This window comes from Ambystoma mexicanum, chromosome 5q, assembly GCF_040938575.1.
Source record: "Ambystoma mexicanum isolate Mex_15411 chromosome 5q, UKY_AmexF1_1, whole genome shotgun sequence".
Lineage (NCBI taxonomy): Eukaryota > Metazoa > Chordata > Amphibia > Caudata > Ambystomatidae > Ambystoma > Ambystoma mexicanum.
Genome location: NC_090933.1, coordinates 67,090,970 through 67,112,614, shown reverse-complemented (window position 1 = coordinate 67,112,614; position 21,645 = coordinate 67,090,970). Strand labels below are relative to the sequence as shown.

The window sequence follows — 21,645 nt, the reverse complement described above, 5'->3', positions numbered from 1 at the left end:
ATCAGGGTGTGTAAAATAAATATATATATTATTTTTGATACCAAGCTTTGGTCAGTGTTTCCTTGTTCCATAGGACTGAGGCCCTAATGTGTAAACCCTGAATACTGCTCATCTCCCTCTTGAGATAAGTCTGACTGCTCAGCCACAGCTACCAACTAAATCTTTGTGGTACAGACTGATACCAAAGGGGATTTATTGCATATACCTGTAGTCTTAATCTTCTGTAGTGCTCCCTAAGGGAACTACACAGGATTCTGCGTAACAGGGACCGGAGGCTGTTGTGGAACCGCCTGTACTGTGGGAGGCAGGGGAGCCAGAATCAAAGGGGCAGGCAGGGGCTGCACTGGGACCGGTGGCGCCAGAGCCAAGGGAGGAATGACTATGGGCACAGGTGGGGTGACCGGAGAGAGCAAATCCCTGACTGCATCCCGCAGGATGGCCCCCAACGGGGGCGAGGGGGTTTGCATCAGCAGCAGTAACCTTTCGCAGAACCGGTCTTCAGAGGCTGAAGAGGTGGCAGGAGATATTGATAGAGTGGCTGGGGGCTGCTGGGGCCGGAGCACACTCTGCCTAGGTTGCAGGGGGAACCTGCCCTGCGCTGCTGATGGATAAACTGTAGGCCACGTACCTGGTTGACACCAGTCCCACCTTGAAACACGTTCACCCGCCTGCTCTGTTCTTAGGAGTGGCATCGGCCATGTTGTCCGGCATGTGGCACACAGCTCGACAAAATGGCCACTGTGCCAAAGTCGTGGTGCATGGCTCCCTGGGCCCGGCCTCCTCCAAGACTTTTAGTGGTGGAGCGAGAGGCCTACCCTGCACCTCAGGCCTAGGCCTGGAAGGTGTATTGCCCTCAGCTGTGTCTCTGGTAGTGCTGCGTGCAGGCATCCCCTCAGACATTGAGCCGGTACAAGGGCGTAGCCCCTCGGGTGTACACTCGGTAAAAAAACCTTGCGGTCCCTCATCAGTGTGTCCGGAAAGGATTTGGTGAATCTTTTGCCATGAGGCCGATAGCTGGACTAGCCTCGGTGTGTGTACTTGTACCAGAAACTGAGAGGTTCCTCCCGCTCGGGCTTTTCCTCTGGAAGGAATCGCCCTTACGGGGTAAGAAAAATAGCAGCCCTCCTTTGGGGCCTCGATCTCTGACTAAGTTCTTCAAGTCCTCTGGAGACGATCTTCGAAGAGCTCCCTCCACCTAGCTAGCCTGTTCACCAGTGCGCATAGAGTCAGTGCATTGCACGTGGTCCAACCTTCCCAGCTGTGGTCGGGGCCAAGGCAGCAGAGGCAAAGAGTATGGGGTTTGGACGTAGGAAAGAGCCCCTCGCAGACTGGACACCTGCTGAAGCCAGCTGAAGTCGACATGCGCCGGAGGACCAAGTACCTAATTGACAATTAAAAGACAAAAAGGTAGAAGAATCCAGAGAAGAGCGCGTGGTATTACATGGCAGGGCCAAACCCTGGAGCGCTGGTGAAATCGGCCCATTCCCGTCGATGCAGAAAAGGGGACTGGGGTCTGGCGCCGGTGGGCAGGATAGCGCATTCTCACAGGGCTGCACCCCCGTACGCCTCTAAATTTAATGGGCAAGAAGGTTTTTCTGGTGAAAAAGGTTCCATCTCCCGTCCCTAGGAACGGACGCCCATGCAGTATGGAGGAAAGGGAACGGAAAGTAAGAGTATGAAAACACCCACTTGTTGCAAAAATGTGTTGCCATTGATGGTGAAAGGCAGCATCCACTAGGGGACAGAAGTGGAGGAGCTAGTCAGTCTTGCTTCCTGGGCTGGCATCTCACATAAAAGGACACGCTGCATATTTGAAGTTGTCACCGGAAGCATAGGTATTAGTCTGGTATGATTGTTATCAATAGACCTGTTGATAATCACTGCCGGATCTGGGACACCAAGACTGCTTGGACCTAAAGGTGTGACACGGCCGAATATGCTGTAATGTGCTCAAGGCTCGAGCAGTATTGGTATCTGTTTTGATGGCCTGAAGGGTACGGTTCACCTTCTTCCCAAACAGGACTTAACCATCGAACAGCTGATCTACGAATGTGGCCTGGACCTCTGATCAAATTCATATCCATCGAAATGTATTCATTGAATTGCTTTTGCATCGAAAAGCATATTCATTGAATGAATTTCAATGAACCCTCATGAAGTATGATGAAGGGTTCTTCCTTCTAATTGTCAGGCAAGAAATCGAGGACAGGCTCCATTTAGTACCACAGCTCCCAATTGTATGGGACACAATGTCAAGGGAGTTCGCAGCCTTGATGGTGGGGGCCGCAGTGGAGAGGATTCATTTGCCTAAGGCATCCAATTGTCCCCTTTCCTCGTCTGGAGGCACTGCACATGAAGCGGGATTGGCAGATCTGTTGCTTGGTGCTGCCGACACAACTAAATCAGGACTGGGTTGGGTACAGAGACATATCGAGGCAGTGTCAGGTGCCATATACTTCTTGTCAAATCTGTCCTTTTTACAAGGTGTAGCAAATCGTTTTTTTATTTTAAGCAAGCCATCCTCCCCAATGTCGTCCAGAACAGGAATACACACCAGGGTCTTCCGAGACTTTGCCCTGCATTGATAGAGGAAACCGTCCTTCCTCTAATGTGGCAGGAGGCAAGAAAACCAACTACGGGCATCCAAAATGTACCAACTATGTATTCCAAAATTTCCTCAGGAGGAACATTCGATGGCCCGGGCAAGAACGGAGGAACATAGGGTTTGAGAGTGAAGAGCGGCTTTTTGTCTCTTTGGAAACATGAGCGGAGTAAGCAATATCCAAGGACACGTAGATGTCGACGAAGTCATGGACACAGCGGTCGACAGAGTATGTGTTCCCAAGGCCCTGTTGTCACTGACTGGGAGGTCGAAGGTAACGAATTTCAGTGGTGTCATGGTGATTGTCCACGAAGCTTGGAGTCAACGGCTTCGACACCAATCAAATCCACTTTGTCGACTCAAAGGACGTGTCGTGGACCATGGGGTCTTGGATGCTGACAATGCAGCAGACGGATTCTGTGACGATGCAGTCGTCGGGATTCATCCACAAAGCTGGCTGCTTATGGGATGAGGATTTATTTGGTACGGTCACCTTTTCGGGGCAGAAATAGCATGGGTGCCATCTCCTTTCCTTGCCCATTTTCTACCTGAAGCCTGCTCGTGGGATCTCGAACTCTTAGAAGAGGGAGCATGTTCTTGGGGCCTGCTGTGGCGTAGTGAGACAGGGATTCTCACTGGTGTGGAAGCCCGAGGCCACAGTGCACAAATTCGACAAAGAGCAACATATGGAGAAGGAGTTAACATTTTGGTCTGGACACTGACAATGCAGACAATCCACATACTGATCTTCAGTGTAGATGTTTTAAGATCGCAGGTAAGGCATACCTTTAAGAGACTTTTTCTGGTCTTTGATTCAGCCATGGTGGGGCAAGAAGAGACTCAAAAGGGCTCAACCCTGGGGGAACACAATGCTCTGTGCCCGGTTGGGGAGCACCAAATGGGTATGGTGCTTATCACTCCGCAAAAAAGAAAGAACTAATCCTAGTTTTCCAACGGTGTGAAAAGCATCCATAGAGGATTTAGAAGTCGTATTAAATCACCAAATGAAAGAAGAGAACTTCAAGGGGACATCCAACTTTTGAACATGCGATAAGAATCTTAAAATGGCCTACAAGGGAGTTACCACCTACTGGATGAGGGGAAAATGGCACAAAACACAGAGAGAACTCTAAGTGATTGCAGTTTCTTCATTTGAAATTAAGCAGCTTTAATGTTAACGAGAACTTACTGACAGTCCAAAGTCATCTCACAAAAGGATAGCTTGACAAGGTGACTAGTTTCTTGATTACAGTCCAGAAATGTGCTATCCAAACAATTCAAATAAATGTTAACATAAGTCTGAAACTCAAAACCAAGCTGAATGCAATCTGGAAACAAATTAGTAAGGAGGCAGTGTATACGGAAAAAGATGATCAAGATCTGATAAAAAACGATCTAAATAAAGAAATAAAAGAAATCCTGTAGGGAGATTTGTGGGTATCTGAATTAGTAAAAGCGGATGCAAACCAAGGAGTCACCATGTTAAATATTCAATTAAAGAAATTATGCAACAACTGGGAACAGTAGGCAAGGCTACCTCACAGGTATTTTGGAAAAGGTGCAAAATGAAAGCTTATTTCTTACTGCAACATCAGTCCTGTGTTCTTTGTACGTGAGCACCCAAAGGAGATTATTCAGCTTGACAGTGTAATCAATCATAAAACACGCTGAAAATGGTCTGCCTGCATTGACACCCGATGAAAGGGATACAAACCATAGATTTTATGGCAAAAACACCTACCTGGATGATCACATTCGTGCCGTCTTGTGCAGGAGTTTTTACACTCTGGGGGTCTGGTCCCACAAGCGACAGGAGGAAAAATAACAGACTCTCCACAGAAGCATGTTAGCTCATCAAAACCTAATGGAGAAGAACAAAAAACCATGTACAAAGAGCAAAGATTGTTTTGACACGTTAAAGGCTGCATGTTTGGTCAATACATGAAAGAACTTTGAAGAAATGGAGAAAAGCAGCTTCCTTAAACATTTTATATGAACTGTTTTGATGGAGCATTTATTTGAATTTTAGGTCTCTTTTCTGAGCAGCATTATTAGAGTACCCTAAATTAAAAATATCCTCATCAAAACATTGGAGGGATTCCAGATTTTATAAATTAACAATACAAACATCAGAATGACATGCAAAGTCCATCACAATATATTTATTCATTCTGCCTCATTTTCACACTTTTTTCCAGGCCTGTTATAAAATTATAACACCTTAATAATAGATGGCAACCTGCGATATCTGTATAAAAGCCTGGAAATAACTCCAATTACAGACTAGTTGTGACATCACAAAAGACCTGTAATAAAAAAATCTAAAAAATCACATCATAACTGCACTGCAATCAGTTATTACGCTTCAGTTGTGATGTCGCAATGCCTCCTGCTTGAGTCAGCACAGAGCAGAACTCCAGCTGTTAATATAGCAATGACACCCGATATGGTGGGTGTTATTGCTATTGGCACCAGGGGTTTGAAATCTGGAAATCCCGGTTGCTAACAGCAATGTATTTTGTTTATATGAACGGGATGTCTTTCGCATCCCGTTCATTTAAATACTTAAGATGGCCACCGTGGAGTTGGTAGGTGGGGCTTCATGTGGAGCCCATTTTTCATTTCTATGGCGGCCGGTAGGCCAGGGCAGCGTTGTTTGACACCACCAAAAGAATAAGGAGTGGTCTAAGGGGGTGGGGAGGGGAGGAAACAATGACAAGAGGGAATGGTAGGGTTTTCTAAAGAAGCCGCCAGGCTTCTCGGAACGTGCCCTGAGATCATGGGATTCAGCCCGTAATCCAAGCAACCTACATTGTTGGCTCCCCTGTACTGGGTGCTAATGCTGCAGTTAAAGCCTTGACGAGCTTTTCAAATTTTGTGCTTGTAAAATTGTTTTCTGTGACACTTTGCAGACAGTAATTGACAAGGAACCTTTTATGATAGATTATTTAATTTGTGCTCTTCTGAAGGTTAGCACATGGTGCAAGAATCAGCATATTTCTACTTATTTTAAATCACAAAATGAAAACTTACGATTCATTTTTATTAAACTATTCAAACTATTTATCTGCAACAAATTAAAAGCAGAATGTTAGCTTTTTTAAAAATCCAAATACATTCTACATTAATTATAAGGAACAACAAAAGGAAGATCTTACATTAAATTAAGCAAAAGGACAGGTATTAAAGGAGACAACAGTGTGTGGCCATGTATTATCGGGAATAAAATAAGCCCTTACTGTACGTAAAAAAGGATATTTGCAAGTGACCTGAGTTGCATAACCTTATAAAGGAACTTGGCCTTCAGCCTATTTTCTCTTTGGTCACAACTCCTCCGTGACATGCAATATCCTTATAACGTACAATAGAGGCTACTTTATCTCAAAGAATCTCAGAGATTTCGACATTTTGGAATGCTACTTCTTTCTTACAACTAAATTGATGTAAATTACTCAGTTATGCTCAAATGCTATGCTTCATCTTTTCATCAGTGTGCAATACATTTCAACCAACAGGCGAGAAACTGATACATTTTATCTTTTTATTGAAAGTTGTAAGAGGGGAGAGCAGTTGAAATCAAAATACTGTTTAGTATACATCATCGTCTTGTTCACATATTAATTCGCCAGTGATCGACCAGTGCCCGCCCACACCCCAAATGCCCCTCCACCCAAACAGTGCGTATTATGATGACAAAGAAAAAGGAAAAACAGAAAATCATGTGATTAGTTTGTATCTGCTCAAGTATAATGTTGATATCCAATCAGATGTTTTTCGTATGTGGTATTAAACAAGTAACAAACACCCCACAAGCAAGCACTTCTGGAACTAGCTTGACCCCTTTATATAAGAGTTGACCACTGTTTTTTTGGTTAGTGGACTCCCGGATTTCCATTGTAGTAGAATCATTTTTCTAGCCGCAAATAACGTAAGATGAATGAGCTTTCTGGTCATTGCATTGTCAAGAGCCTGGGGGTTTTGCGGACGCGCGTGCACACTTGACGGCCCGGCACCACGGACCAGTCAGTGTGTGCGTGTCTGGCTGCGCTTCCCCGTCCCCGATTGGGAGCCCTGATGAAGGCGGACTTATCTCTATTTACCACCGCCGAAACGTGAAGACCACAGGGAACTCAAGCTATCCTGTACCCCAAGTCTTTTGAAATTCTGTCATCAATTAGTATTGACCACTTCGGCAAAGAACAGATATCTTGCATCTAAATACCGTGCATCATTTACTGATTTCTCTAACAAATAACCCTTCGATATCAAGGATAAACTAATGGATCCTTTGAGAGGACTCATGATGCAATGAACTCACTTGAACTTTGCACTTGTACCCAAATCCTCTCCCTAGAACACCATTTTGTTAGTAATTTAACTACGAAGCATCGTCTCTTCTGTGTTTTTTTATTCTATTTTGTTATATGTACTTTTTTCAATCATTTGTATGCAATCTGTTGATCACCTTTAATGTATACAACTACATGCAAAAAGTGAATTATTTTCCATTTTCTTTTCTTGTTATATTAAGTATTGAAGGCACATAATTGAAATTTCCTCTTTTTTACAAAATTCTTTTGTGTTGTTGTTTGTTTCCTTCTGTGTTTAGAAATTACCTCTAGAAACACCCTTAATAAAGGAATAATGGGTGGTTACATGCATTTAGCAGCTGACTTCTTTTGTGGATCGCTAGAATCAAGAAACCCATTATCTGCGTACTAAATACTTCAAGAGGCTAGGCCAAGCAATTAACTCAACCTGTCCTCCCTAAATTTCCGTGGTTTATAACAGAATTAGTAAGGGTACACGCTTTGTTCAATCATTGCATCGTCATGAGATTCCTTCTGTCTCAGATCCAAACAGCATTGACATAGTGGACAGTGAGACAGTAGACCCATGTATATGTAAAATGTGCCTATGAATAGTGGATCTCCACAATTCCTCCAGCATGCAGTTGAGGGAGACAGTTTCATGCTATGCAAACGTGTAGGGCTAAAATATATCCCTCTTAAGATCTTGTATTGTATCGCTCACTATACACAAGAGAGATACCTCTTTAACCCTCACCCAAAAAAAGCCATACATACCCCTGCGTCCACAGCAATATTTAAATCTTCTGCCCAGCAGGTTGTGTTCCGAATAACTTTAACAGAAACGCAACATTAGCAGAGTCCATTACATGTTTTTATTTTTAGGATATGTTGTAAGATCTAGACCGAATTCTTCTTTGCAGGTTGGGGGTGCTCTACTGCGTGATTCAGCGGTAGTGTTTGCAATGATAGTTGATGTAAAGGTGCATATCGGAGCCAATCCGTATCTGCGAGGCCCAATACGTGTTTCGCATCCTTGAAAGTAGCCATATATGGCTGTTAAAACACTTGCTTCTTTGGTTAAATATATACATAATGATATTACCACAGTGGGAAAATGTAGTTTGGTTTTAGCATATGCCGCTTATGGGAACCTTATGTGGTGATTCATGGTTAAAGGATTATTACCGCTGGTGACGAAATATGAAACGGATGATTTAAACTTTCATGGTTCTTGTATCTTTCTTTGTCTGTCGTTTTATTTTATTAATATTTTTCAATCAACCCTTAACACCCTCCCCAACACCCCTCTCTTTATCTCGGTCATGACTGTAATGTCCATTGATGTTTGCTTTAAGTAAGAAGAACAAGTTACTTACCAGCTGGTAACGTTCTTTAGACTGGATGTCCCTCCAACGCATTCCACATCTTTGACATGTAATGTCCACAGCTGTGCACTTTGCAAACCTTTTCGTCAGAGGGCGTCCCGCGTCGATGGCGTCTGGTCCATGACGACGTCACAGGATGTTATAAATAGGACGCATGGCACTGGTAGCCTCAGTTTAAGTTTTTTCCCCCCAGAACGTGACACACCATTCTGATGCCTGCTGGAATGCACTTAGGCTTGCGGAAAGCTGCAATCGCATAGGAAATTCTCCTGAGGGGCAGGCTGGGAGGACGATGTGGAATGCATTGGAGGAACATCCAGTCGAAAGAATGTTACCAGTTGGTAAGTAACTTTTTCTTCCAATGGACTGTGTCCTCCAACGCATTCCACATGTTTGACAGACTCCCAAAGCAGTACCAGTAAATGGAGGAGGGAAAAGAATGTAGAATACCCAATTAGATTGGGAAGACGGTTCTTTATTCCGCAAAGGCCATATCCTAACCATGGATAGTATCCAGGGAATAATGTTTTACAAATGTATGGATTGAAGCCCAAGTAGCGTCATCACAAATATTCCTAATAGGAACACCCAACTGGAGGGCGGTGGAGGTAGCCACGCCCCTAGTGGAATGAGCTCTCAACCCTTCAGGAGGGTCTTTACCCGCCAACCGGTAACACTCCGTAATGGTAAGGATAATCCACCTGGACAAGGTCTGTTTGTTAACAGCATGGCCCAATCGGTGTCCAGCATATACTACAAAGAGTTTATTGTCCACCCTGGACATCCTAGAAATGTAAAATCTAAGAGCTCTCCTAGGATCTAACCTTCCTTACCAGGAGGAGGGTAGAAAGATGGAAGAACCACCTTTTGACTCAAATGATATTCAGAGACTACCTTAGGTAGAAAAGAAGGACGTACTCTCAGTACAACCCTGTCCTTGAGAAACACAGTAAAGGTTGGCTTAGCTTAAAGTGCCTGCAACTCACTCACGCTGCGAGCGGAGGTAACCGCAACCAAAAACACAGTCTTGAAGGGCAGTAATCTCAAAGGACAAGAGTGCAAAGGTTCAAACAGAGCACCCATGAGAAATCTCAAAACCAAATTCAAATCCCAAACCGGCACCTGGAAAGGAGACGGCAGGAAAACAGTCAGTTCTTTAAGAAACTGAGAAATAAAATGAATCTTAAAGTAAGAACATTCGTCAGAGGAGCGGTTAAAGTTAGACTGCGCCGCCAGGTAACCTTCAATGGTACCCACTTGAAGGCCCGTGTGGGCCAGAGAAAGCAAGAAAGACAAAACCATAGGAATGGAGCACTGAAAATGATAAACGTGATACCTGCACCAGTCGCAGAACTTATGGCAATGTTACAGGGATTTTGTTGCAGGCCGCCTGGCCGAAAGCAACGCCTCCATCACCCCATCCGGGAAGTCCCAATCTTTATACCACAACCTTTCAGATACCAAGCGTGAAGGTTGAGAGACTTGACCTCTGGATGGAGAACCTGAGCCACACCCCCACCCCCGCGCACAAGAGCCGGAGCTTCTTGGTGGGGAAGACGGCGTGGAGGGCAGATAGACATTTCCAGAAGGTCCGGGTACCACGCTCTCCTGGCCCAATCCGAAGCAATGAGGATCATGTGGGAACCGCACCTCCGTAACACTTGAGGAATGACGGGAACTGGAGGAAACACGTACAGCAGTGGGAATGACCAATCCACCACAAATGCGTCTGCTAAGGCTCCTCTTAGAGAAAATTCCCTTGAGCAGAATCTCTCGCACTTCCGGTTGACACTGGTGGCAAAGAGATCCACTTCAAAGGGCGAAGATCTCCTGAAGGGCTTCCTGAGCCAACTCCCACTCGTGAGAGACTGTGCACTGCCTGCTTAGAGCATCCGCCGCTGCATTTTCGTCGCTGGCCAGATGAACTACCGAGATCAAAACTTCCTGCCGGGTGGCCCAGAACCAGAGCTGCATTGTCTCTCTGCACAACGGGAGTGACCTTGCCCCCCTTTTTTGTTGAGGTAATGCATGGCCACTGTGTTCTCCACCATGACCAGGACACACTTACCCCGTACCTAGGGCAGAAAAGTCTTCAGTGCTAGCCTGATGGCTTTCAGCTCTAACAGATTGATGTTGAGTCTGGACTTCGACGGAGACCAACGACCGCTGGCGGTCAAGTTGTTGGCATGAGCGCCCCATACTGTGAGTGAAGCGTCCATCACTACAGTCAACTCCGGCTATGGTTGCCAAAACGGTTCCCCCTTCATCAGGTTCCCTTCGTTCACCCACCACAGAAGGTCCTGGGAGACTGAGCGTGGGATCTGAACAGGATCCGTCATCTTTCCAGAGAACTGCGACCACTGCATCTTGAGGACCCATTGCAGGGATCTCATCCGCAGCCTGGCCTCTGGCACCAGAAAAACGCAGGAAGCCATGAGGCCGAGCAACCTTAAGAATTCGATAGCCGGGAGACTCTGGGCGTGTTGAAACTAGTCCACCATCTGCACAATGTGATGAGCCCTTACCTTGGGAGGCGAATACTTCCCCAAGGAAGTATCCAACACAGCCCCGATGTACTGGAGTTGTTGGGAAGGCGTCAGGTGCGACTTCTCGAAATTCAGGGAGAAGCCCAGCCTGTGGATGGTGCGGCAGGTGACACCGAGATGATCCAAAGCTAGCTCGGTAGAGGGCGCCCGGATCAGCCAGTCGTCCAGGTAGGGGTAGACATGAATCACCCCTCGCCTGAGATACGCTGCCACCACCACCATGAGCTTGGTGAAGACCCTTGGGGCGGAGGTCAATCCGAATGGCAGGACCCGAAACAAAGTGCAAGTCGCCAGCCGCAAACCTCAGGTACTTCCTGTGTGCGGGATGGATCGGCACATGGAAGTAAGCATTCTTGAGGTCCAGAGACACCAACCAATCCTGAAGTTGAAGGGCCTGGAGGACTTGAGAAAGAGTGACCATCTTGAACTTGTCCTTCAGGAGGAGGTTGTTCAACCAACGCAAGTCCATGATGAGTCTCAAACCCCTGTCTTTCTTTGGGATCAAAAAAATAAATGGAATACAATCCCTTGTTCCTCTCCGCTACAGGCACCAGTTCTATAGCGCCTTTCTCCAGCAGGGACAAGATTTCCTGCGCAAGGAACGGATCCGGAAGCGTCAAAGAGAGTTTCACTGGTGGATTGTCGTGAGGCCGCTTAAGGAAAGGAAGACAGTATCCGTGGGCTATAGTATCCAACACCCACGCATCTCAAGTAATGGCCCGCCATTCTTCAAGATGCTGAGACAGTCTGCCCCCAACCGGCGAACCATGGGACATGGCCTCATGACTGTTTGGAAGCGGCTGAGGCAGTGCCTGAAGGCAAAGAGGCAGCTGCCTGAGCGGCTCTGGCACCACGATTTCCCCGTCCACCACGGGTACCTTTCCGCTTGCCCCTTTGACTGGCGGCCCCTCTCGTACTACCAAAGGAGGAGTAGTACCGAAAGGAACCTCCCCTCCACTGCTGTCCCCCAGGACGAAAAGTCAGAGGTTGACGAACTGCGGCGCTCAAACACTTTGCTGCAGCTTTTGAGGTCTGCAACCTCTGAAGCCTCTCGCCAGCCTTTCTGCCAAATAACTGTGCGCCATCAAAGGGCATGTTGAGGGAGGTAGGGGGGCTGTTGCTTGAATCAGAAATGGCCGCCTGAGTGGAGAGCTCCGGCTTGATTGAAATCCTGTTGCAAATAAATCCTGCCAGAGGCAACGTTAATGAACAGATAATTTACGACACTGCTGCGGAAGGTCCATAGAACAAGCCCTGAGAAGCCAGGACACGTTTGCCGAGGGACAACGGAGAAATCCTGCCGGGCGTCTGCTGGGAGGCTCAGACACGGCCGATTGACGGCTCTGCTTGTCATCTACGCTGGGCAGAGGAGTCCTGCACTGCAAGCAGGCCGAGTGGGGGAGGGCTACCCCCCGCAAGGTGATACACTACCAACAGCCGACCCCTCACAACTGGGGGTAGGCTGTGGGAGCTGTGGCCGACAGCTGTGCACCTGCGATCCTTGAGGCAGTGTCGGAAAGAGGCGCCATGTGGCACGGGCTGGCGGCGGCACTGCGCTCCAACTGGAGGCACGGCAAACGTCCTGAATGGCCGCATGCCTGACAGCTGCGGGAGACCTGGCACAACTCAACGGCGACAGTGCTGTGGAGAGGAGGCCCATGGGGGGAGCGGACATCACCCCCCATCCCCCGCCAAGTAAGTGGAACGCAGCGGGGGGAGCCCCCTGCCAAAGCGGATATATCCTGAGGCACTACACGGCACAGAATTGCAGAGGGGGACACGTGGTAAGATCCTGGGCTGCAGCAATAACCAGGGGCCAGCAGAGAACCTAAGCCCCTGGGGAATCGGGGAAGAACTGCATATACACTACTGACGCAGCTCCGATACAGACTTATGAGCTGAATACAGATGTCTGCCAACGCTACACATCCACCAAAGTGAAGGGGATCAGGGCCCCCCCGTGAGTAGTGGATCAGCGCCAGGCCTTGCGGTCCCAACCAGTGTGCCTCGGGGGTCACAGGAGGCCCTGGGGGAGTGGCGGCTCACTGGAGGTGAGGGGGGACCAACACCTATTCGGCCTGCAATACACCCTGTGCCGGGTGGGGGTATAAGGGCAACAACACCATCCCCCCCTGCGTCTACCTAACTTTTACTGGTCACCAGTACATTGGACATAAATACGTGGGAGAGCACAATCCACCCTTAAAGTGACAGTTTTGACATATGGGCCGCACCGAGAAAAAGGGCACAGGAGGGAAAAAGACTGGCCCAATAGACTCCTTTGCCGGCTCCCAGTCGCATGCTGCAGCCGAGGGGACGCCACAGACATCCGATAGCCGGGAGACGGATCCTTTAGACCGCATGGCAACAATAGTACAAAACAGATTCCTGGCAGTTGTTAGGGAGAATTATCATTCTATGGCTAATTTGCCTTACCTATAGAGTCCCCCAGCAGCTTTGCTGGATTTGAAGGGTTGGTTTCTTTTTACCTGCTAAGAGTGAGACTCTTTTTCCCACTCTTAGGCATTTTTGCTATGTGTGTTCTAGGCTATTTTTGTGTTTAATGCCTATGGGATCTTTCTCAACCACATAGGAACCATCTTTATTCACATGTTTTACACAGCACCCTTAGTGCAGTGACACAGGGGTGTCGTAGCGACCCCCAATCATAGACTCCATACCCTGGGACTGACTACTGTCTCCCAGGGCATGTAAAGTCTCCATTGACTTTACTAGTCAAATCCTATGACCTAAACCAGTACAACCCATCTTACTATGGAGGTACTGGAAGGGGTTAATAGTTTTTCCCTATGTTCATTTTCGAGAGGGTACCCTACAGTCCCTCTCTCAAAAGTTTCTGGCTGGTAGCAGTGGTTACTACCATAAATATTCGACCGCAAATATTTCCCTATGGGATTTTCCCATTGTTCGTGGCTACCACTTTTTCTGTCAGCCTCTAACATACCGCCGGTGAATTTTAATATTAACTTTGCTCCGGTAGGTTTTATCTGCCAGAACTTTAATACAACTTCTTTCTTGTGTCGTTCTCTAAACTCCTAACCCAGGTCGGGGATGTTAGGCAGAATCCTGTGCAGTGCCCTTAGGGACCACTACACACAATTAAGACTACAGGTGGCAATACAAGTGTTACCTTTGGTACAAGCCTATACTACTATGTCAGAGTGGTAGCAGTGGCGGAGCAGCCAGGCTTATCTCAGGTGTATATGAGCAGTAGCAGAGATTACACAAAAGGGACCACAGTTACTGTGACTCAAGCAAACACTGACTTCAAGGTTTCAGATATAAAAATATAAGTACATTTATTTTTAAAACATTCGTTATAAACACAACACTTCTATAAAAACTGCAATAAAAACCACACGTTAAATATACAACTAACCAATTCACTTTGTACAGTAAGTCTCAATGCAAGTACCCTGTGTTTGAATGAACCGGTGGTATGAACAAAACACGTTACCGAGAATACACTTGCGATCACTTTTTTTCAGTCTACTAAACAAACGCGTATCCGTGACATGAAATGCTACCGGGACAAGAACACACTTAGCACCCGAGATACCCAGAGGGAGTTGGAGGCAAAAATCACAGGCAATATTTTGGTTAGGCAGGCAGAATCAAGAAACACGCAAAGCCATGGTCGAAAGACACCGGGGTCAGTTGCCGAAGATCACACAGTTAAACAGTTCACGACTCAACGTAGCCAAAAGGTACTTCGATACTGTCAATGTTCAGAGGCAAAAGTTATAAGAAGGAGGGAAGACCAGGGCAAGCCTTGGAAATGAAGAAAAAGGGATTCACTCAGTTTCCTCAACAGAACACAGTACCTTGTTCCAGTGGTGCAGCTGGTGCACTGGCAGATGTTCCTGTTGGTTTCCCGCAGACCCACGATTCCTGGAGCTTTGTTGTGAAGGAGGACATCTGAAGGGGGTCTGCACCACACAGGGATGAAGCCAGCAGCAGCGACAAGGAATAAAAGGTGTGCTCCTTAAAAACAGGAGAGGCTCTTCAGGTGGCTATCCGGACCACTACAGCAGTGTGCAGCGATTTCGACCAAGGAAGAGGATGCTCTGGCTGTAGAAGATGAGCTGGTTATCCCCACCAAGCTCAAGGGAAGAAGACTACGGACTGGATCTTCTCTAAGTCGTTGAAGGGAAGATAGCTCAGGACTGCAGCAGGGCTTCACCGGGATGGGGTAGTTGCAGCAGCCGTCATTCTCTCTGCTTCTCTTCGGTTCCTTGTAGTTCCAGTGGAGACTCTCTGATTTCTAGCCCAAGAGACCTGCCTTTTATGCGGAAAACCCCCATTCACACAGCCTTACTGTCAATCCCCCAGCAGGGGGGTTGTCCAGCCCGGGCAACTACCCTGGCCAATCATGACAAAGTGCGAATTGGGTTTCCTAGGATACCCTGTTCAGGGGGTGACTACACCCCCCCCCCCCTCACATTCAGCCCACCTAGACACCAAGGCGCCTGGTGGAGGGCTTCTGAACAGAAAGCCCGCGAAAAGACAGTGTACAAAAAAGGCGAACCTAGTTTGCCACGCAAAGTAAGACACAAGAAGGACTTGAACAGAAAGAGATTGCGAATAAAAAAAACCAGAGCCAAAAGAAAAACGATTTGGTCAAGCGGGTTTATGTTCGAGGCTAATATAATAGCCAAGAACAGTACCATGTTTATCTAATATAATCGCAGTAGAAAAGTTAGGGTAGATACCACTGCCATCAGCCAAGTCTAAATGTTAAAAGAGCGAAACAATGCTCTAGGAGGTACAGATAAAAAGGGATACGAGTTAACCCTTTCCAGTACTCCATGGAAGATGGGCTGCACTGGATCTGTGGTAGATTGACTAAATAAAGTTAATGGTAACTTTACCCTTTTCTGGGTGACAGAAGTCGCCTCAGAAATGGAGTCGAGGAGGTCTTAAAGACAATCCTGTGCCACGGCACTGAAGGTGCTGTGTGACACAAAAAAGAAGGGGGCTGCTGAAGTGGTGTGCTTCAGAGTCCACATTCACAAAAACAGATAGAAACACATAGCAAAACACAGGTAAGAGTGGGGGAAAAGCTCTCACTCTTACCAAGTGGAAAAAACTAAACTCCAGAAGTCCAGCAAAGCTGCTGGGGGACTCACTAGGTGAGGAAAATTAGCCATAGATGAGAATTCTCCCTAACAGGGGATCCTTTGTTCGTCCGTTTGGCGGGCTTCCACCAAGAAGCACTCCTTTCGGCGCCACTTAGTCTGGGGTGGGTCCATTGTATGGGAGGGGGAGTAGGACCCCTGGACAGGGTTGCCTCAGCAACCCATGTCGCACTCTATCCTGATAAGCTGGAGGGTCTCCCGCCAAGAGGACCACTTCACTGTGTGAGTGACAGCTAGGCTGTATGAATGGGGATCTTTTTGCATAAAAGCAGGGTCCCGAGGACTGGAAGAGCAAGACGTCGCCACAGGAACTAAGAAGCCGAAGAGGAGAGAAGCCAAAGACATCTGCAACAACTGAAGCCCCGGTGAAGCCCTGCTGTAGCGTCTCACCACTTTTCTCCACATGACGAGAGAAGATCTTCATCTGCAAGAGCCTTCTGGGGGGGCCAACCAGTTTGCCAATCGCCTTCCCGGACCTGCCTTGGTCGAATCACCAGTACCCTGTACTCTGAGGCCGGATAGCCAGGCACCAGTCCACCCGGACCACGATTTAAAGGAGCGTACATTTTATTCGTCGGGCAGCACCGCGGCTGGTTTCATCCCTGGGTAGTGCAGTAACTCGAACCTTCCTCCACGACGAGAGCCCCTCTTCCTCTGCTAGATCACCCAAACTGCAGGAACTACCAGGAACAACCACCACTGCAGGAGCCACTTCTTCATTTTAAGGTACATTGTTCCTCCAGGCCGCCTTTTCTTCGCTGTAGCACTAAAGGTGTTTTAAATCCTTTACCTACCTGCTGGGTTGGTTGCCCCTCTCTTAACATTGTCTTTCGCCCTCTGCATCCACCTTTTCAAAATCGTTAACCAAAGACTTGACTGCAGCTACAAGAACATTTTGCTCCTGGGCCCTTGCCCTGTACCACTGACTCTGGCACAGGCCTAATGACTCTGGCTACATTTGTTAGATCTGTCTTCTCGAGATTGATTCTCCATTCGAACTGTGTGGTGCAACCCTTTCTTACAACTATTCTTGTCTTCCCATTGCTAAAACTTGTGAAATGCCATTTTGCTCAGTTTCCATTTAAGTATATGATATACTAATGCACTGTCTGATTTATTCTGGTTCACAAACTCATGGGAAGTGTTGCTAGGGTGTGCAAGAAGCTATTTCTATATAACTATATTCCCCTCCCTTGTGAGAAATTGGTAGAGGATCCCTTGTGTGTAGTTTACACTGTGCCGTTTTGCTCAGTTTTCACTCTGGTTCACTTGGTCTACAATTTAACTTGGGAGTGTGTATATTTTTCCTTGACTTAATTTAACTTGCTTGATGACTGTGATAAATGTGTTTTATTAGAAGTGTATAAAATAAATATATAACTACTTTTTCAATACAAAGCTTTGGTCAGTGTTTCCTTGTTCCATAGTACAGTAGACCTATTGTGTAAACCCTGAATACTGCCCATCTCCCTCTTGAGATAAGTCGGATTGCTCAGCCACAGTTACCAACTAAATCTTTGTGGTACAGACTGATACCAAAGGGGATTTACCCTTTTCACCCCCGACGAGGTCGCTAGACAAGTCCGATCTATGAAAGCCTTGTCAAAACAGGTTCATCCCTGTTCCTCTAAAACCATCAAGGACCACATTGACACCCTTGCTCCGGCCCTTGCTGATTTTTGCAACCACTCCTTTGCCTCGGGATCCTTCCCCTCCCCTCTGAAGCACTCCTTTATGCATCCTCTTCTCAAGAAACCCAAAGCTGATCCTTCTAGTCCAGCTAACTATCGCCCAATTTCCATTACTCCCTTTCTTGGCAAACTCCTGGAAAAGTTGGCCATCTCTCAGCTTAACCTTCATTCCAATTCTGTTGGCTGTCTCCATGACCACCAGTCTGGCTTCAGAGCTGCCAGAAGCACGGAAACTGCTCTCCTGAACATCCGTGAAGATCTTCTCTCCAACTTTGACTCTAACATTCCCTCTGTCCTCGTCCTCCTCGATCTCTCTTCTGCCTTCGACACGGTCAACCATACCATCCTGCTCAACCGTCTCCGTGAAAACCTGGCTATCTGTTAAGTTGTGCGTCCTGTGGACGATGCGTACCAGTTTCTCCAGGAGTCTTGCGTACTGGGGTAGCCAGGTCGTGATAGGCGTTGGCAGATAGCAGGTGATGAAATCCATTTAGCGAAGAAATGTGGTGCAAAGGACCGACCCCGGATCCGTCCTGAAAACACAGGATTGAACAGGGGCCTGCTCCTGACGCCACAGATGACTCTTCCCTTATATTAACGTGGCGCCAGAACAGTGCAAGCACTGATAGGGAAGGTCGTAGATGTTAACTGGCAGACGGTGGTAAAGTGTTCCAAGGCAGCAATGCAGGTAAGTAGGATGTCCAAGGTAGCAAGGCAGGCATATGGTAAGGGGTTCTTCACAGCTGCAGGCGGGTGAAAACTAGGACCACAGGTACCCAAGCAAAAGCAGGCAAGCACAGGCAAGACTGGAAGGGAACTAGCGCAGGGGAAGCAACTGGAAAGGGAACCAAGAGAACACAGACTGAGCAGGAACAAGGGCAAGGAACAGAGGAAGGAAACCAGGGAGGAAGGCATGGAACAGGACTCAGCACAAGGTTAGGCAAGCAAGAACCTAACCCCAGGACCAGGCACCTAACAGGAAACCCAACAAGAACCTAAGGCAACAAGGTAGTGGGTGAGCGCAGCGGAAGGAAACCAAACCATGTTGAGACGCAGTGAGTAACAGAACTGGATCGCTTAAATAGCGATCCGGCATGAAAGCAAGGCTTGGAACGCAATGCGGAAGCGCATGCGTGAACGGGTTCCGTTGCGAGAACGAGGCTTGGAACACAAGCTCGTTCAACCTGGTTGTGCGGATGGCACCCGTGCCCTGCACGGGTCTGGGCAGAAGAACTCTGCTGAGAAAGTGAGCCCAGAAAGGTGCGCCGTCTCCACAGCAGGGGTACAACCGCCATGGACGAGCCCGCCCCCTTGGCCCGCGCTGTCCTGCACAGGTAGGTGTATCAACAGTATCACTGATCAGGCTCTGGCCTGGCTGACCTCTTTCCTCTCAGATCGACCCTCCCAGGTCCAACTCGGGTCCTTCCTTTCATCTATCTTCCTCTCTACCTGTGGTGTTCCCCAGGGGTCTAACCTCTCGCTCTGGCTTTTCAACCAACACCTGGCAACTCTCGCCCACTGCATTGCCACTTTCTGCTCAAATTTCCAGTGCTACGCTGACGACACAACTCATTTTCAGGCTGCCCTCTGTCACCTCCTCTCCCTCTCTCATCTCTGATTGCCTAACTGCCATTCAAGATTGGTATTCCGCCAATGACCTTTGTCTGAATGCCAGCAAGACGGAGATCCTCCTCATCAGCACACCCTCACCATCCTTTCCCCTCACTCTCTGGCCGGCCTCCCTTGGCCCTCCTCCTACCCCCACCTGCGAGGCTAAGAACCTCGGGGTCATCTTTGACTCCACCCTTTCCTTCACCACCCACATCTCTGAGATCTCTAAAAAGTCAAATTTCCGACTGCTCCTCCTCAGAGGTACTCTGCCTTTCCTCTCCTTCCCCCAGAAGCTCATGGTCTCCCAAGCTCTGGTTCTCTCTAGGTTGGACTATTATAACAGCCTCTTTCTAAATATACCTGCCTCTACTCTCCGCCCTCTGCAACTAATCCAGAACAGGACTGCGAGACTTGTCATTGGCCTCAAGTCCTGGGATCGTATCTCTCCAGCTCTGAAATCTCTCCACTGGCTCCCAGTGGATGCAAGGATTAAATTCAAAACCCTCTGCATTGTCCACAAGGCTTTCTGGGGACTGGGTCCAAAATACCTTCAGCTATCCCTCCGCAAATACCTCCCCTCTCGAGCTCTTCTACCTCCAACTCCCACAGGGTCAGTTGTTTTTCAAAAAAACAAGCTGGGGGTAGATCTCGGTCTTCGGCTGGGGCCTCCCTCTGGAACAGCCTCCCTGTCACTCTAAAACTTGAGGAGAACCATCTCCGGTTCCGGAAGCACTCAAGACCTTCCTCTTTTCTTCTGTGTTCGCTCCCCTTCTCCCCTGCTGATCTGTTCTCTCTTGACACTGTGCACCTGGCCACCCTCTGTCCTTCAGGCCCAGGTACCTGCTCACCCAGCCAACCTCCCGCACTGCCTCCGGGCCACCCCTTGCACTGGGGTCTGTATCTGTACCCATACAACCCCCCCTTTTTCTTCCTGCACTTATCAGACCTACCCTGTCTGCTGCCTTACACCTAGCACTTGCAAATTGCTGGCTGCATTACCACTGTTTGTTGCCTTTATTATTTATTTATTGTTATTTATCTGTTTCTCCTCTGCTTCGCACTTTCCACTTCTCTCTCCTTCCATCCACTTTTCCCCTCCCCCTCTCCCATGCACTTGCACGTTCTCAATGTGACTGGGCCTAGTAAGATCGCTGTTTTGTTCTCCCCTGTTCCCCTCCCTCGCCTTGTCGTGCTCTGAAACACTTGTGTACGAGCGCGATAGAAATAAAATATCAATATAAATCAATCAATTTATTGCTCTCACCTGTAGTCCTAATCTTGTGTAGTGCTCCCTAAGGGAACTGCACAGGATTCTGCCTAACAGTGGTTAACCTCAAACTGGATGACATTGTGGAGACAATCGGATCCTTCAATGCGCGGGTGGAAAAGGAGAGTGCGCACATTACAGAAGCAGAGAACACAATAAGCACGAATGAAGACACAATCTCGCAGCATGGCCTTGATATGGCCCAACTCAAAGCAGAGATACGCAAAACCCAGAGCAAGTGTGAAGATCTAGATCGCGGAGAAATAACATCCGAATAGTTGGGGTCTCGGAAACGTTTGGCAAGGGCTCCATGGAGAGACAAGTGGAAAATTTGCTGAGAACTGTCCTGGGGACGGAATCCCCCTCGGAGTACTTTCTTGTTGAGAGAGCTCACCGCGCCCTTGCACTCCCTCCGAAACCAGGGGCTCCGCCCCATAATAGCATGTCTCCTCAATTATAGGGACAGGCACACAATACTCCGACTATCTAGAGAAAAAGGATGGCTGCACTACGAGGAAAACAGAATACACATATATCCAGACTTTTCACCAAACATACAAACACAGAGAAGATCCTATGAGTTGGCCAAGAAACAGCTATGGATGTGCAACGTGCCCTACGCCCTAATCTTCCCTGCAAAAATGAGAATCCAACATGGCGGAAGAGCCCACTTCTTCGAGAACCCTGCAGAAAACATTTAGTATGTTGAGGCCTCCATCCCGCTTGCCCCCGGGGACCGGGGGCGGGGGGGGAGATCAAAATGCCAGACCTAGGCCAGGTGAAGGGACCATGCAGACTGATAAAGGTACACCATTCCTGCAGCGTGACAATGGTTAAGAAACATTAACTAGTTGGACTGGACCAAAGTTCATTGTTTATCGAGCCGTGAAGCCTCTGACGAGGGTAGCCAGATGGCTACAACGGCGGTCCCTCAGGAAGAATGCCCACGGGGCAAGTTATGAGTGTTATTGGGCAGCATCGTCAAGTTTGGGGAGATGATGCGGGTGGGGTTCAGGGCACCAGAGAACGGCTAGCTATGTTGAGCTATATGGGGAGAGGGGGAGGGGGGAA

The 21,645-nt window shown here is 48.0% G+C and overlaps 1 protein-coding gene across 1 annotated transcript in view; it reads right to left on the bottom strand.

Moving 5' to 3' along the window:
* NFX1 (nuclear transcription factor, X-box binding 1) overlaps positions 1 to 21,645 on the bottom strand; it is a 2,569,209-nt gene that overhangs the window by 1,143,194 nt on the left and 1,404,370 nt on the right. Inside the window, exon 14 of the mRNA XM_069620539.1 lies at positions 4,344 to 4,463. Within this exon, the coding sequence (XP_069476640.1) occupies positions 4,344 to 4,463 (120 nt within the window). The remainder of the gene's footprint in view (positions 1 to 4,343; positions 4,464 to 21,645) is intronic.